Source organism: Gopherus flavomarginatus, chromosome 6, assembly GCF_025201925.1.
Source record: "Gopherus flavomarginatus isolate rGopFla2 chromosome 6, rGopFla2.mat.asm, whole genome shotgun sequence".
NCBI classification, from domain to species: Eukaryota; Metazoa; Chordata; order Testudines; family Testudinidae; genus Gopherus; species Gopherus flavomarginatus.
In genome coordinates, this window is record NC_066622.1 from 87,855,625 (window position 1) to 87,870,282 (window position 14,658).

Below are 14,658 nucleotides of genomic sequence, written 5' to 3' on the forward strand. Positions count from 1 at the left end.
CACTACAGAGTTGCAGCGCTGGTGAGGGGGTTACAGCGCTGCAACTTAGGATGTGTACACACTTGCACAGCACGGCCAGCGCTGCAACTCCCTGTTTGCAGCACTGGCTGTACACCCGGTCGAGCCTCGGGTGTAGAGGATCCAGCGCTGGATCACCAGCGCTGGTCAGCAAGTGTAGACACTCACCAGTGTTTTTGTTGACCTCTGTGGCATAAGCAGGTATCCCAGCATACCTTAGAAGCCTCTCTGGTAATCATGCAAACTCCACTGCCCTGGGCTCACCTGACCCCTCCTTTAAATGCCCCGGGAATTTTAAAAATCCCCTTCCTGTTTGCTCAGCCAGGTGTGGAGTGTAATTAATCCATCAATCACTCAGCAACCATGCCTCCACGCACCAAACGAGCCCCAGCATGGTCCAATGCAGAGCTGCAGGACCTCATTAGTGTTTGGGGAGAGGAGGCTGTGCAAGCACAGCTGCGCTCCAGAAGGAGAAATTATGATACCTATGGGCAGATATCGCAGTCCTTGATGAGAAGGGGCCATGAACGGGACGCGTTGCAGTGCAGGGTCAAAATTAAAGAGCTGAGGAGTGCTTACTGCAAAGCCCGTGAGGGAAATCGCCGCTCAGAAGCTGCCCCCACAACCTGCCGTTTTTACAAGGAGCTGGATGCCATACTTGGGTGTGACCCCACTGCCAATCCTAGGAGCACGATGGAGAGTTCAGAGCAGGGAGAAGTGGGGGAGGTTGTAGAGGACGGTGACAGTGAGGCTACTGGCGTGGAGGGAGACACCCCGGAGTCCCAGTACACATGCAGCCAGGAGCTCTTCTCAAGCCAGGAGGAGGCTAGCCAGTCGCAGCAGCTGGAAGTTGATGTTGAGGAAGAAGCTGAGGATCGTGCTCGGGGTAAGTAGATTTTTATGTTTTGGGAGAGGAGGATTTTGGTTATGGCTGCCTGCATGCATGCCTAAACGTGGAATAGCCCATTGATTTGCTGTATCACGTCTCTGTAATCTGCCTCGGTAATCTCTTGAAATGTTGCTACAAGAGCGTTTGCAATTTGCTTTCTCAAATTAATTGGGAGAGCCACCGTGGTCCCTGTCCTGGTCAGGCTAACTCGTCCGATCCACTGTGCAGCGAGGGGTGGGGGGACCATGGCTGCACACAGGCAAGCTGCATAGGGGCCAGGGCGGTATCCACATTCCTGTAGAAGACCCTCCCTCTCTTCCCAGGTAACACGCAGCAGTGATATGTCTGGCAGTAGGAAACCCTGTTGAGAGTTTAGGGATAATTGAGTGCAGGGTGCCAGGTTCGCGTTTCCCCAGCCCATGGCGCTCTGTTTTTAACCCCCCCCCCAGCACGTAGGCAGCCACGTGGTGCGCTCCTGTGTTCCCCACCCCCCCCTAAGCAGGCATCCAGCACCGCGGTGTGCTCCGGTGTTCCCCACCCCACCTCCAAGCAGGCATCCAGCACCGCGGTGTGCTCCGGTGTTCCCCACTCCCCCTCCAAGCAGGCATCCAGCACCGCGGTGTGCTCCTGTGTTCCCCACCCCCCCTCCAAGCAGGCATCCAGCACCGCGGTGTGCTCCTGTGTTCCCCACCCCCCCTCCAAGCAGGCATCCAGCACCGCGGTGTGCTCCTGTGTTCCCCACCCCCCCTCCAAGCAGGCATCTAGCAAAGCGGTGTGCTCCGGTGTTCCTCACCCCCCCTCCAAGCAGGCATCCAGCACCGCGGTGTGTTCCGGTGTTCCCCACCCCCCCTCCAAGCAGGCATCCAGCACCGCGGTGTGCTCCGGTGTTCACCACCCCCCCTCCAAGCAGGCATCCAACACCGCGGTGTGCTCCTGTGTTCACCACCCCCCCTCCAAGCAGGCATCCAGCAAAGCAGTGTGCTCCGGTGTTCCCCACCCCCCCTCCAAGCAGGCATCCAGCACCGCGGTGTGCTCCTGTGTTCCCCGCCCGCCCTCCAAGCAGGCATCCAGCACCGCGGTGTGCTCCTGTGTTCCCCACCCCCCCTCCAAGCAGGCATCCAGCAAAGCGGTGTGCTCCGGTGTTCCTCACCCCCCCTCCAAGCAGGCATCCAGCACCGCGGTGTGTTCCGGTGTTCCCCACCCCCCCTCCAAGCAGGCATCCAGCAAAGCGGTGTGCTCCGGTGTTCCCCACCCCCCCTCCAAGCAGGCATCCCAGCACCGCGTTGCTTCCCCCCCCCCTCACCAGCAGGACGGCGTGAACGCGGACCATAGAACACCCCCCCCAAGCAGCTAGCTCACCACCTTCATGTTCACTACTGTCCCCTCTTCAGGACACCAGCTAACTCCTATACCCATTGCTGATAAACCCCAGGGACCCACTGGTCAATTCCCACTCCCAAGGGGAAATCGGGGCAAAACCACTCACCCCATTGCTCGCCATGACTTAGCTTGCCTGCCCTCTCTGTGTTATGTGTGGTATGTGAGAAGGATGCTACCAAAAGTCTAAAAAGTCCTTCAACGTGTGATAATAAACAATGTAGCCTCTGTGTATTACATGGTTCTATCTCTCTTTTTTCTAGTGACCTTGACTACTGCAGCCGTATCACCAGCCTCACGTAGGTTGCAGAACTTGAGACGGAATCCTAGAAAATCAAAAGAGGAATTGATGAAATCTGTTATGAGCCACTACAACAGAGAAAGTAGGAAGACACAGGAATGGAGAGAGACCTGTGAATGGAGAAGCAGTGTACATGAATGGAGAAAGAGTGTACATGAATGGAGAAAGAGTGTACATGAATGGAGGCAAACAGAAAGCAGGAGAAAGGAATTGTCTTCCAAAAAAACCACAAAGCAGATGATAAGCCTCCTGGCTCGCCAAACTGAGTCATTCGAGTCTATTGTAGCCATGCAGACAAATATGTACTGTGGTAACCCACAGCCCTCCCAAAGCCCTCTTCCTTGTTCCCCAGTATTTCCACAAAACAACTTTCTCCAGCAGCCAGTTCCTTATTATCCCCAGCTGCCCACAACACCTGTAAGATCACCTACCAGCTCTGATAACTATAATTCTTACCCTGTTCACTCCACCCCTATTATTCTGCAGCAGAGTAATCCTGAATTGCAGCAGACATTGAATAGTGATCAAAATAGGACATATTAAAACCTGTGAATGTACAGTCCACCACCCCAACCCCCTTGCCTATTATGTACTGTATGTTGAATAAAGTTTTTTTTTCAATTTCACTACATTGTATTGTTACTGGAAGTGGTAAATATTATACACCAAGGTAAAGCAAAGCACATCAAATGCATCAAACATTACTGTTGGCTCTCAGCGTCAAATTGCTCCCTTAAAGCATCCCTAATCCTTGAAGCCCTTTCCTGGGCCTCCCTATTAGCCCTGCTCTCTGGCTGAGCAAACTCATTCTCTAGGCGTCGAACCTCGGAGGTCCATTCCTCACTGAATCTTTCACTCTTCCCTTCACAAATATTATGGAGGGTACAGCACGCGGATATAACAGCGGTGATGCTGCTTTCCACCAAATCTAGCTTCCCGTAAAGACAGCTCCAGCGTGCTTTCAAACGGCCAAAAGCACACTCCACAGTCATTCTGCACCGGCTCAGCCTGTAGTTGAACCGGTCCTTGCTCCTGTCAAGCTTCCCTGTATATGGTTTCATGAGCCAGGGCATTAAGGGGTAAGCAGGGTCTCCAAGGATCACAGTGGGCATTTCAACGTCCCCTACTGTGATCTTGCGGTCTGGGAAAAAAGTCCCGGCCCTCAGCCTCCTGAACAGGGAACTGTTCCTAAAGATGCGTGCATCGTGCACCTTTCCAGGCCATCCTGAGTAAATGTCAGTGAAACGCCCACGGTGATCCACAAGCGCTTGCAGAACCATGGAGAAATACCCCTTGCGATTAACGTACTCTGATGCCAGGTGGGGTGGTGACAGAATAGGAATATGCGTCCCATCTATTGCCCCTCCACAGTTAGGGAACCCCATTTCTGCAAAGCCATCCACAATGTCCTGCACGTTCCCAAGAGTCACGGTTCTTCTTAGCAGGGTGCGATTAATGGCTGTGCAAACTTGCATCAGCACCATTCCAGCGGTAGACTTTCCCACTCCAAACTGGTTCGCCACCGATCTGAAGCAGTCTGGAGTTGCCAGCTTCCAGATTGCAATAGCCACCCGCTTCTCCACTGGCAGGGCAGCTCTCAATCTCGTGTCCCTGCGCTGCAGGGTAGGGGCGGGCTCAGCACACAGTGCCATGAAAGTGTCTTTTCTCATCCGAAAGTTCTGCAGCCACTGCTCGTCATCCCAGGATTGCAGGACGATTTGATCCCACCACTGAGTGCTGGTTTCCCGAGCCCAAACGCGCCGGTCCACGGAGCTGAGCATGTCTGTTACTGCCACAAGCAATTTACTGTCTTCACAGTGAGGCGATTCAATATCATCGTCTGACTCCTCACTGTCACTGGCACTCTCACTCTCTCTCTCATTTTGCAGCTGAAGGAATAGCTCCACTGCCAAGCGCGATGTGCTGGCAACATTCATCAATAAGGTCGTCAGCTGCTCAGGATCCATTTATAACAAAAATCGCAGAAAAAGCGCTGTAGAATCACAATGCCGCCAAACTGCTCGGAATGTGTAGCAAAGCACCACGGTGCGTTGGAACAGGAAGCGGAAAGACAATCACACTTCCTTCCCCTTCCCACAAGCCAAAGCGCCGAAATGGGACGAGGTGCTCTGTGGGATAGCTGCCCACAATGCACCACTCCCAACAGCGCTGCAAGTGCTGTTAAATGTGGCCACACTGCAGCGCTAGTTGCTGTAAGTGTGGCCACTCTGCAGCGCTGGCCCTATACAGCTGTACTAACACAGCTGTAACTACCAGCGCTGCAAAACCGTAAGTGTAGACATACCCTGAGTAACAGTAGAACTAAAGCTATAGTGCATTAGATTCCGTATGACCTCTAAAACTGTTCAGGAGGGGATTTTTTCATGTAGTATGACCTTGATTAAACTTAATATTACATGGTCTGCACATATAGTAGACATTATTATGTAAATCTAGGTTGACATAATCTCCTATTTTTATTTCTTTTGTACAACAAGATTAACTACACAAGGCTACCTGCTGCTGCCACAAAAGATGAAGACTCTCATCTTTGGAAAGCAAAGATTATAGTATTGATGACACTACATAAGTGGGATAATGAACCCTGAGTGTTGAATATGACATTTTATAACCAAGAGACCAGTAAGTGCTATAGCTTGGAGGTAGGATAGTCATTATCATTTATTTTATTTCTTTTCTGCTTAAATGCATGGCAGGAAATTTCTCCTATTCAATCCCTTTTTGTGATATGAGATAGCTTATGTTATGTATGTCCCCTTCAAAAATATATTAAGTAGCATGTGTTTTTAGTTTGTTCTCTGTCACATACTGTAAGGTGGATATAGTGCATGCATCCACCTATACAATACAAAGTAGACTGTCTTGTTTGAATGTGACTCCTCACCCATTTCAGGGACAAATATTACCCCTACACAAAGTGGGACCATTGTGATTCTGGTGCACTGAGCTGGCAGAGGCTGAAAAAAGCTTTCTCTTTCTTTTCTCCACTTCCATAAACCAAGCCTGATAAAAAGCTAAATGAAGTAATTTATAGACTCAAAGATTTTAAGGCCAGAAGGGAATATTATGATCCTCTTTTCTGATCCCTTGCATAGCAAAGGCCTTAGATTTTTATTGAAAGATTTCAGTGGGCTTTGGACTATGCTTTAGTCAACTAAAGTACCAGTGATGATCCAAATGGTATAACACCTCCCCCTCACCCCCCAACATAGAAACCCCAGGAATATTTTCATATCAATTGATTTGGTCACTTCTCTCAGTAAGTCTGGGGCTTAACTACTGGAATTTCATTGAGTCTCTTAACTATAAAAAGGCTCCCCCAGTGTTGTTCGAAAGTCTTGCATACAAAATAAGCCCCTAATACCAGGGTCGGTGCAAGGATGTTTCGTGCCCTAGGCAAAACTTCCACCTTTTGCCCCCCCCATCCAGAGGTGCCCCCCCGTGGCAGCTCCCCACCCCCCACCCTCTGCCCTGAGGCACTCTCCCCCGCCCCAGCTCACCCTTGCTCCGTGCATGAGCACCCTGAGCACGCTGTGGTTGTTTCACTTCTCCTGCCTCCCAGGCTTGCGGCGCCTAAGCTGATTGGTGCCGCAAGCCTGGGAGGCGGGAGAAGTGAAGCAGGTCATCCCTTTCCTGCCTCCTCCCCGAGCACGCTGTCGCTGCTTCACTTCTTCTGCCTCCCAGGCTTGCGGCGCCAATCAGCTTAGGCACCACAAGCCTGGGAGGTGGGAGAAGTGAAGCAACCAGGATGTGCTTGGGGAGGAGGCAGGGCAGGGTGAGCTGGGGAGGGGAGTTCCCCTGCGTGCCGCCCGCCCAACTTACTTGCTGCAGGCAGCCCTCCCCGCACTCCCCTGCCCCAGCTCCCTCCACCTAAATGCTGGTGGCGACCAGGGCAGCTGAAGATCTGGCTGCTGCGGTCACTGCCGAAGAAAATGGTGCCCTCCAAATTCCAGCACCCTAGGCGATCGCCTAGGTCACCTAAATGGTTGCACCGGCCCTGCCTAGTATCATGGCTTATCTCTCAGCTTCCAACTGTAATACAGAATTAATACTTTCTCTTCATTCCACTACAGTATTAGCTTCAATTTCTATCCATCTAACCCCAGACATTCTGACGATCTGCATAGTTTGTAATTTGATTACAGACAGTGTTACAGACCTTTCACATATTTAGAACTCTCTCTGATACTTTCATCAGGCACATTCTGTGTGCATAATGCATAAACAAACAAGCCTTTATCATCTAAAATTCCCTCTGAGTTCATTCTCTCTCTGTCTCTCTGTATCTCGTTTACACACACACACACACACACACACACACACACACACCCCTTCATCTTCAAATACACATAACAGGATGTTGTTATCTTCATGACATGTACCGTGGATGTAGCAGAGGCTGCATGTGTCATGTCCTCTTTCTGTTGAAAGGTTGTATGTAGGGTGATGTTGGATGTTGGGCAATGTGTATATGCCTTTATAACTTTTATGGGGTTAAAATATGAAATAGCATGTGTAACTACCTTAATTGTAGTGTAGTGTAGTGTAGCTTAACTGTCTGCCTGACTTATACCATTTGTCCTTGGCTCCGTACATTAGTAGAGTGTTTCTCATGGCTATTTGTATTGCACTTAACAACCAATTAGACTCTTCAGCACATCTGCATGGATATTGTGGAGCTTATATTTTCACACCCTGCTGTTATCATGATAATCTGATTGTCAGTCCTCCAACTATATATGCATAATTTGCAGGTTAAAATGACTTCAAATTAAAGATGTCCTTGTAGGGGAAAAAACAGAGCCCCCATAATGCCTGGATCAGGCAACTGACAGCTCTGCTTTCTGCTAAAAGGATTATTAATTTTCACCTCCCCCACCTTCCCAACCTCTTCTAAAAATCATTAAGAATGATACTTCTTCCAACCAGCAAAAATGACAGTCCAAATAGGGGATGCACATTCATCTTGTTTCATGACTTTTCTATTTTGAATATTGTAATTTTAGTGGGGGGGGGGCAGGGGAGCTCATTTGAAAAATGTTTTAGTATTTGTGGCTTGTAGGGAATCTGTGAAGACGATGTGGAAAGTGCAGTCAACTGATCTGATTGTTTAGCTAGTTTTGTACTGAATCTGGTAAGGGAAGTGTGGAGAGCATTCCATTATGGTTAGTAGGAAAGAAATTATTAATACAATTTTCTAAAGGATATAAGTGGCTTGGGTGTCTAAGTCCCATTGAAACTCAGTGGGACTGAGGCATCTAAATCACTCAGGCCTGCTTGAAAGTGTTACCCTTTCAAATGGCAGCTGTTACCTTTGGATAAATCCAGTGGTTGCTGTATAAAATGCCAGTTTGGCTTTGGTTTTTAACAGAAAGAAACCTGTGCAAAATGTAGTGATTTTTCTTTACAGGGGGTTTAATCTTAACCTTTTTTAGATTTCTGATGAGTCTGAAAAGTCAAAAAGAACAGGAGTACTTGTGGCATCTTAGAGACTAACAAATTTATTTGAGCATAAGCTTTCATGGGCTTCAGCCCACTTCATTGGATGCATACAGTGGAAAATACTGTAGGAAAAGATATATATATATACACAGAGAACTTGAAACAATGGGTGTTACCATACACACTCTAATGAGAGTGATTAGTTAAGGTGAGCTATTACCAGCAGGAGAGAAAAATAACTGTTCGTAATGGTAATGAAAATGGCCCATTTCCAGCAATTGACAAGAAGATGTGAGGAACTGGGGGAGGGGGACGGGGGAATAAGCATGGGGAAATAGTTTTACTTTGTGTAATGGTCCATCCACTCCCAGCAATGCCCCTCTGCCATGTACATTGGCTAAACCGGACAGTCTCTACGTAAAAGAATAAATGGACACAAATCAGACATCAAGAATTATAACATTCAAAAACCAGTCGGAGAACACTTCAGTCTCCCTGGCCACTTGATTACAGACCTAAAAATCGCAATATTACAACAAAAAAACTTCAAAAACAGACTCCAATGAGAGACTGCTGAATTGGAATTAATTTGCAAATTGTACACCATTAAAATAGGCTTTAATAAAGACTGGAAGTGGATGGGCCATTACACAAAGTAAAACTATTTCCCCATACTTATTTTTCCTCCCTCTTCATTTGGGTTGGTAGGAAAGAAAGGGTGCAAATACTTCAGGTACAAAGTCTGCATTACCTACAGAAAGAAATTTCATAGGAATTTTTAGTTGAGTCTTTAGGGTACAATACTAAGGTGCAATCCTGCCCGTTTCTCAAGTCCCTTGGTGGGCACCATATAAATAGGCAGATATTCCTGCTTACCGCACCATTTCTGGTTCAGTTAAGTGCTACTGTAGCTACTGTCTCACTTTCAAAGGCTTTTTAAAGCCTTCTGTGTTTCCAACTGCATGTGTTGGTCCTCCCCCTGGAGCCCAAGTTAGGTCACCTAAGTGGGTAAATTGACAGCTGATTTGAACACTTGCAGAATTGTTTTCTCTACTAAATTTGACAGCTACCTTTTTTGTTCTGTAAACATCTGGGAAATCCCACTGGCATAGGTGTTTTGAAAACGTGCTCAGATCTTTTCCATGTTCTGTAGATTTCAATGCTGATAGCTGTAATGTACCTTCAGCTGAGACGAGGAGTGACTGCTAGATCTGTCAGGACCGGTGCCAGGGTTTCTGGCGCCCTAGGCACCGGGCCATTTCGCCGCCCCGTGTGCGGGTCTCGCGGCTCCGGTGGAGCTGCCGCAGCCGTGCCTGCGGAGGGTCCCGTGGTCCACGGCTCCGGTGGAGCTGCCGCAGTCGTGCCTGCGGGAGGTCCACTGGAGCTGCGGGACCAGCGGACCCTCTGCAGGCACGACTGCGGCAGGTCAACCAGAGCCACCTGCCTCCCCCCCCCGGCAAAATGCCGCCCCCTCCATAATCCTGGTGCCCTGGGCTACTGCCTAAATTGCCTAAATGCAAGTGCCAGCCCTGAGTTCTGTGGCAGCTAATCTCGTTGGCAGTCAAATTAATACACAGAATTCAGTGTTAACAAAAGCTGTGTGGGAACTGGAATGTCCATTTCAGAGGACATTCTGTGATTCTGCAATTTGTTTAGTTTTGAATTGGAACAAAAACAAAGAATTTTGTTGCTTCCCACAAAATGGAATTTTCAGAAACAATTTGTTTCAGGTCAATCAACTTTTTTTTCCTCTGTAGAAAAAATGGAAACATTTCACTGAAATATTTTTAAACTTTTTAAACAGTTTTTTGTTTTACAATTTTTCTATAGTATAAAATTTAAAAAAATTCAAGATGAAAAGTTCTTTCAATATGAAATTGAAATGTTCCATTCCATGAATGTCAAAACACTTCTTAGCTTTTTTTCCTCCTGAAACATTTAATTGAAATTGACACAGGAAGTATTAATTCTGATGAAACAGCATTTTCTAATTGAAAAAATATTGTTTGAAAATTTTCAGCCAGCTCTACTGTTTACCTCTCCCCTTCCCACAATGTATCTTCCTCTGATTGTGGCCTTTCACCAATCCCCTCACATCATTTTCCAAAATAGCAATAGGAAATGTTCTATTTGTAGACTGTCACTTACTAGCTAACAATGTCTCCCAAGAGATAATCCTGCTAAGTCAAAACTCTGAATTCCCAACTAGATATGGAACCAGACCAAACCCCAGAGCCAACCACTCCTGAACTTGGAAGGGGCAGTGGATGTTCACTATCTGAATCTGGATCCGAATTTTGCAACTAGCCCTTTACAAAGAACCCCAAAAACAACAAGGAGAAGAAGAAGAACAAAACAGTGAACCAACCTAAAATCCTGTATCAAGTTATCGCCAAATGCTTGAGTATTTGGAATCCAGACTTTATGAGTTGGGCCTAATCCCAACACACATTGGCCTGAATTCTCAGTAGCAACTTGTGATTTTGCATGCCTTAATTTTTGGGTGCCCAACATAAGACTCTTTAAAAAGGACTTGATTTTCATAGGTGGATGCTGAGCACTTTGGAAAATCAGTAGGGTGTCAGATGTCAAAAACAAAGGCACCACAAATCACAAGTTGCTTGAAGAATTAGGTTCCTGATATTTTAAAAAGGAAGCAGATGAAAGATACAATGAGATGTATCTGATAATTTATGGGGGAAAATAACTAAATATTTTATAGCCATCAGGAACAGTATCCCCGATAATGTCACGGCAAACTCGGTGGCTGAACTTTGTGACTTTGTCCTCACCCACAACTATTTCAGATTTGGTGACAATTGATACCTTCAAGTTAGTGGGACTGCTATGGGTACCCAATGGCCCCACAGTATGCCAACATTTTTATGGCTGACTTAGAACAACGCTTACACAGCTCTCATTCCTTAATGCCCCTACTTTACTTGCGCTACACTGATGACATCTTCATCATCTGGACCCATGGGGAGGAGGCCCTTGAGGAATTCCACCAGGATTTCAACAATTTCCACCCCACCATCAACCTCAGACTGGATCAGTCCATACAAGTGCAAATAAGCAATGTTCATATAAAGATCACCCTATACCAGAAACCTACTGACTGCTATACTTTCCTACATGCCTCCAGCTTTCATCCACACCACATCATATGATCCATTGTCTACAGCCAAGTTCTAAGATACAACTGCATTTGCGCCAATCCCTCAAACAGAGACAAACACCTACAGGATCTCTATCAAGTGTTCTTAAAACTACAATACCCACCTGCTGAAGTGAAGAAACAGATTGACAGAGCCAGAAGGGTACCCAGAAGTCACCCTACAGGACAGGCCCAACAAAGAAAGTAACAGAACGCCACTAGCCGTCACCTAGAGCCCCCGACTAAAACCTGTCCAGCGCATCATCAAGGATCTACAACCTATTCTGAAGGACGATCCCTCACTCTCTCAGATCCTGGGAGATAGGCCAGTCCTCACTTACAGACCGCCACCCAACGTGAAGCAAATACTCACCAGCAACTACATACCACACAACAAAAACACTAACCCAGAAACCAATTCCTGCAACAAATCCCGTTGCCAACTCTGTCCAGATATCTATTTAAGGGACACCATCATAGGACCTAACTACATCAGCCACACCATCAGGGACTTGTTTACCTGCACATCTACCAATGTGCCAGCAATGCCCCTTTGCCATGTACATTGGCCAAACCAGACAGTTTCTGTGCAAAAGAATAAATGGACACAAATCAGAAATCAGGAATCCTAACATTGAAAAACCAGTAGGCAAACACTTCAGTCTCCCTGGACACTCAATAACAGACTTAAAAGTGGCAATTCTTCAACAGAAAAACTTCAAAAACAGACTTCAACGAGAAACTGCAGAACTGGAATTAATTTGCAAACTATTCAGACCTAATCTGATGGTGTCCAAAGACTGGGAGTGGATGGGTCACTACAAACACTAATTTTCCCCTGCTGATACTCACACCTTCTTGTCAACTTTTGAAATGGGCCACCTTGATTACATTGGCCTCATTAGCACTACGAAAGTGATTTTATTTCCTCCCTTGGTTTTCACCCCTTCTTGTCAACTGTTGAGAATAGCCCACTTCCACCTTAATTGAATTGGTTCATTAATAATGACCTCCCACTTGGTAAGGCAACTCTCATCTTTTCATGTGCTGTGTATTTATACCTGCCTACTGTATTTTCCACTCCATACATCTGATGAAGTAGGTGTTAGCCCACGAAAGCTTATGCCCAAATAAATGTGTTAGTCTCTAAGGTGACACAAGGACTCCTCATTGTTTTTGCTGATATAGACTAACATGGCTACCACTCTAAAACCTATATATTTTATATTGTCACTTCTCTTGGTAACTTATTAAAATGCACTACTTAAGGAGGCTTCTTTTAGTGTTAGTTATAAACTATATTTATTTGAAACCAATCACATCAGAAGAAAATATCCTTTCTAATTCTACATGCTTTTGGCTGCAGTTTGGGCACAATAAATAATGGAGGCAATAGATTTCAAGAGGTTTAATATGGCCAAGTTATTGTGGAATAGCAGCTTCTTTCTCCTCAGTGCTGCAGATTTATGCATGCACTTCAGCTATTGCTGGTACTGTGTAGCTAATAGGCAATAGGATGATTTCAGCTGATAGGCAAATGGGTTTTTTTCCATGGAAAACTGGATGAAAATGAAGAAAAAAAATCAAAAAACATTTCCATGGAGATTTTTGATTTTTCAGTCCCCCCTCCCCCAAAATGAAATATCTCAGCTAAAAGCTGAAATATTTTTATTCTGAAATGCTGCAGCGATACCTCTTGAGCCTTTGGGTGCCTCATACTTTCATTCTCCATGAATTATACTTTTGGTGAGGGGAGGCCATATGTCATGGTGAGTGCATGGCCACAATGTATGTAGCAATGTGGTCCACCTGGGTAGTCTGGCCCACAGAGAAGAATAGGAGCATGAGACAATCAAACTACAATTCCCATGAGGCACTTTGGCCCCATTTCAGAACTGAAATATGTTGGTTTTTAGCTAAAATATTTTGGATTTGGGGTGTTCAGTTTTTCAATGTAAAATTTCAAGTTTCTCTTTTTCCATAGAAAGCAGATACTTTTCTTGAAAAATGTTGTTTAGTGAAAAACACAATTTTCTCCCAAAGAGAGAATTTATATAGAAAAATTTCAACTAGCCCTGGCAATCATGGTTTAAGGGATCTAGCAACTATTATACAGACGCTAAAAGAAAACATACACAATTATAGCAATGTCTATCCTGCAGAATGCAGTCATGTTCTGTTTCTATCTCAGTATGTATGAATATGTTTTCCCACCAATGAAATGAAGCATCCTGTGAACAAATCTTTCCATGCAAACTTGATTGATTTTTCTTTTATGTATTGATTATTTATTTTGCCACAGTTTCAAAATTTGTATTTGAAGAAAATACACTGGGCATTAAATATTTGGGACCTAAATCTCTTATTTTCACTGGCACAAATCTTATGTAACTCCATTAAAGTTAAAGGAATTACATCAATTGAAAACTAGAGTGAGGTCAAAAACAGGCTCTTGAAATGTTAGTAAAATATCTAACACAGTATCACATGAAAGAATCTCTCAAAATAAATTTAGATTGGCTTGGATATGAACACTGTCATGTGGACTGAAAAACTTTCTGGAGGACCAACATCAGAGAGTATCACTGGGTGGCAGTGGATTAGATTGGGAAAAGGAGTCTGGAGTTAAAACTGATCCTTGTTGTACACTACTAAACTAATTTAGCATTGTTATCAATGAATTGGGAGAAGATCCTAAACAGAACATTAAAGAGGCAATCAGAAAGGAAACTTACTAGGCACTGGAATCTTGAGTGAGGCAGCAAGATAGTAAAATTTTTCAGTCTTTTTTCAACATATGTTATATTTTTCTTTACTTTTTACCATTTTCTATGTTCCCCCTGCTCAACGTTTTTAAGATTCTAACTCAACAGTCTCAGGGTTGCATTGAAAATCTTTATTATTAGTTTAATTTTAATTTACTCAAGTTGAGGTGAGAATTTCTGGAAAGGATTTTTCTAACTGTCAATTAATTGTAGGATATAGACAATGAATGGTGATTGATACAGCACAGGACAAATCACTGCCTCCAATGAATGCAGAACTATAAAAATCAATGTTGGTTCATGTTGTTCCACAAAACAATTAATACTAACAATTTGAGTTAAAATGTCTCCTGTCTCATAAGCCATTGGATCATTAGCCTTAACAATGTCAATATGTCACTGTTAATTTAAACTGAATTACTAGCCAAAGTAACACCATGGAGTACATTTTAGATATTGATATTTTTGCTCTGTTAATAGGCAACTGAAAGGACTTAGAAAGAATTGAATAGAAACAGAGGAAGAAAAAGTTGGAGTCATATATATATTAGCCTAGTATAGCTCACTGCAAGCATGTCAGGTCTCATCTCTCCGTCTGTAGGTACACATAAGATGTATTGTATATGTCCCTGTCATGGTATAATTCCCCACTCTGAACCTTAGCGTCCAACAGATGGGGTATCAGCAT

The 14,658-nt window shown here is 45.1% G+C and overlaps 1 protein-coding gene across 1 annotated transcript; it reads left to right on the top strand.

The window, feature by feature from the left end:
- Positions 1 to 421: 421 nt before the first annotated feature.
- LOC127053608 (uncharacterized) lies at positions 422 to 3,160 on the top strand. The gene is made up of 2 exons (XM_050958614.1): positions 422 to 904; positions 2,548 to 3,160. The coding sequence occupies exons 1-2, from the start codon at positions 529 to 531 to the stop codon at positions 3,126 to 3,128; spliced, it is 957 nt and encodes a 318-aa protein (XP_050814571.1). The 5' UTR covers positions 422 to 528; the 3' UTR covers positions 3,129 to 3,160.
- Positions 3,161 to 14,658: the final 11,498 nt, after the last annotated feature.

Bases quoted from the DNA above. Each gene is read 5' to 3' on its own strand.
- LOC127053608 (XM_050958614.1), top strand. From the start codon at position 529: ATGAGAAGGGGCCATGAACGGGACGCGTTGCAGTGCAGGGTCAAAATT. The intron at 905-2,547 runs GTAAGTAGATTT...TCTTTTTTCTAG, and splicing joins AGCTGAGGATCGTGCTCGGG to TGACCTTGACTACTGCAGCC.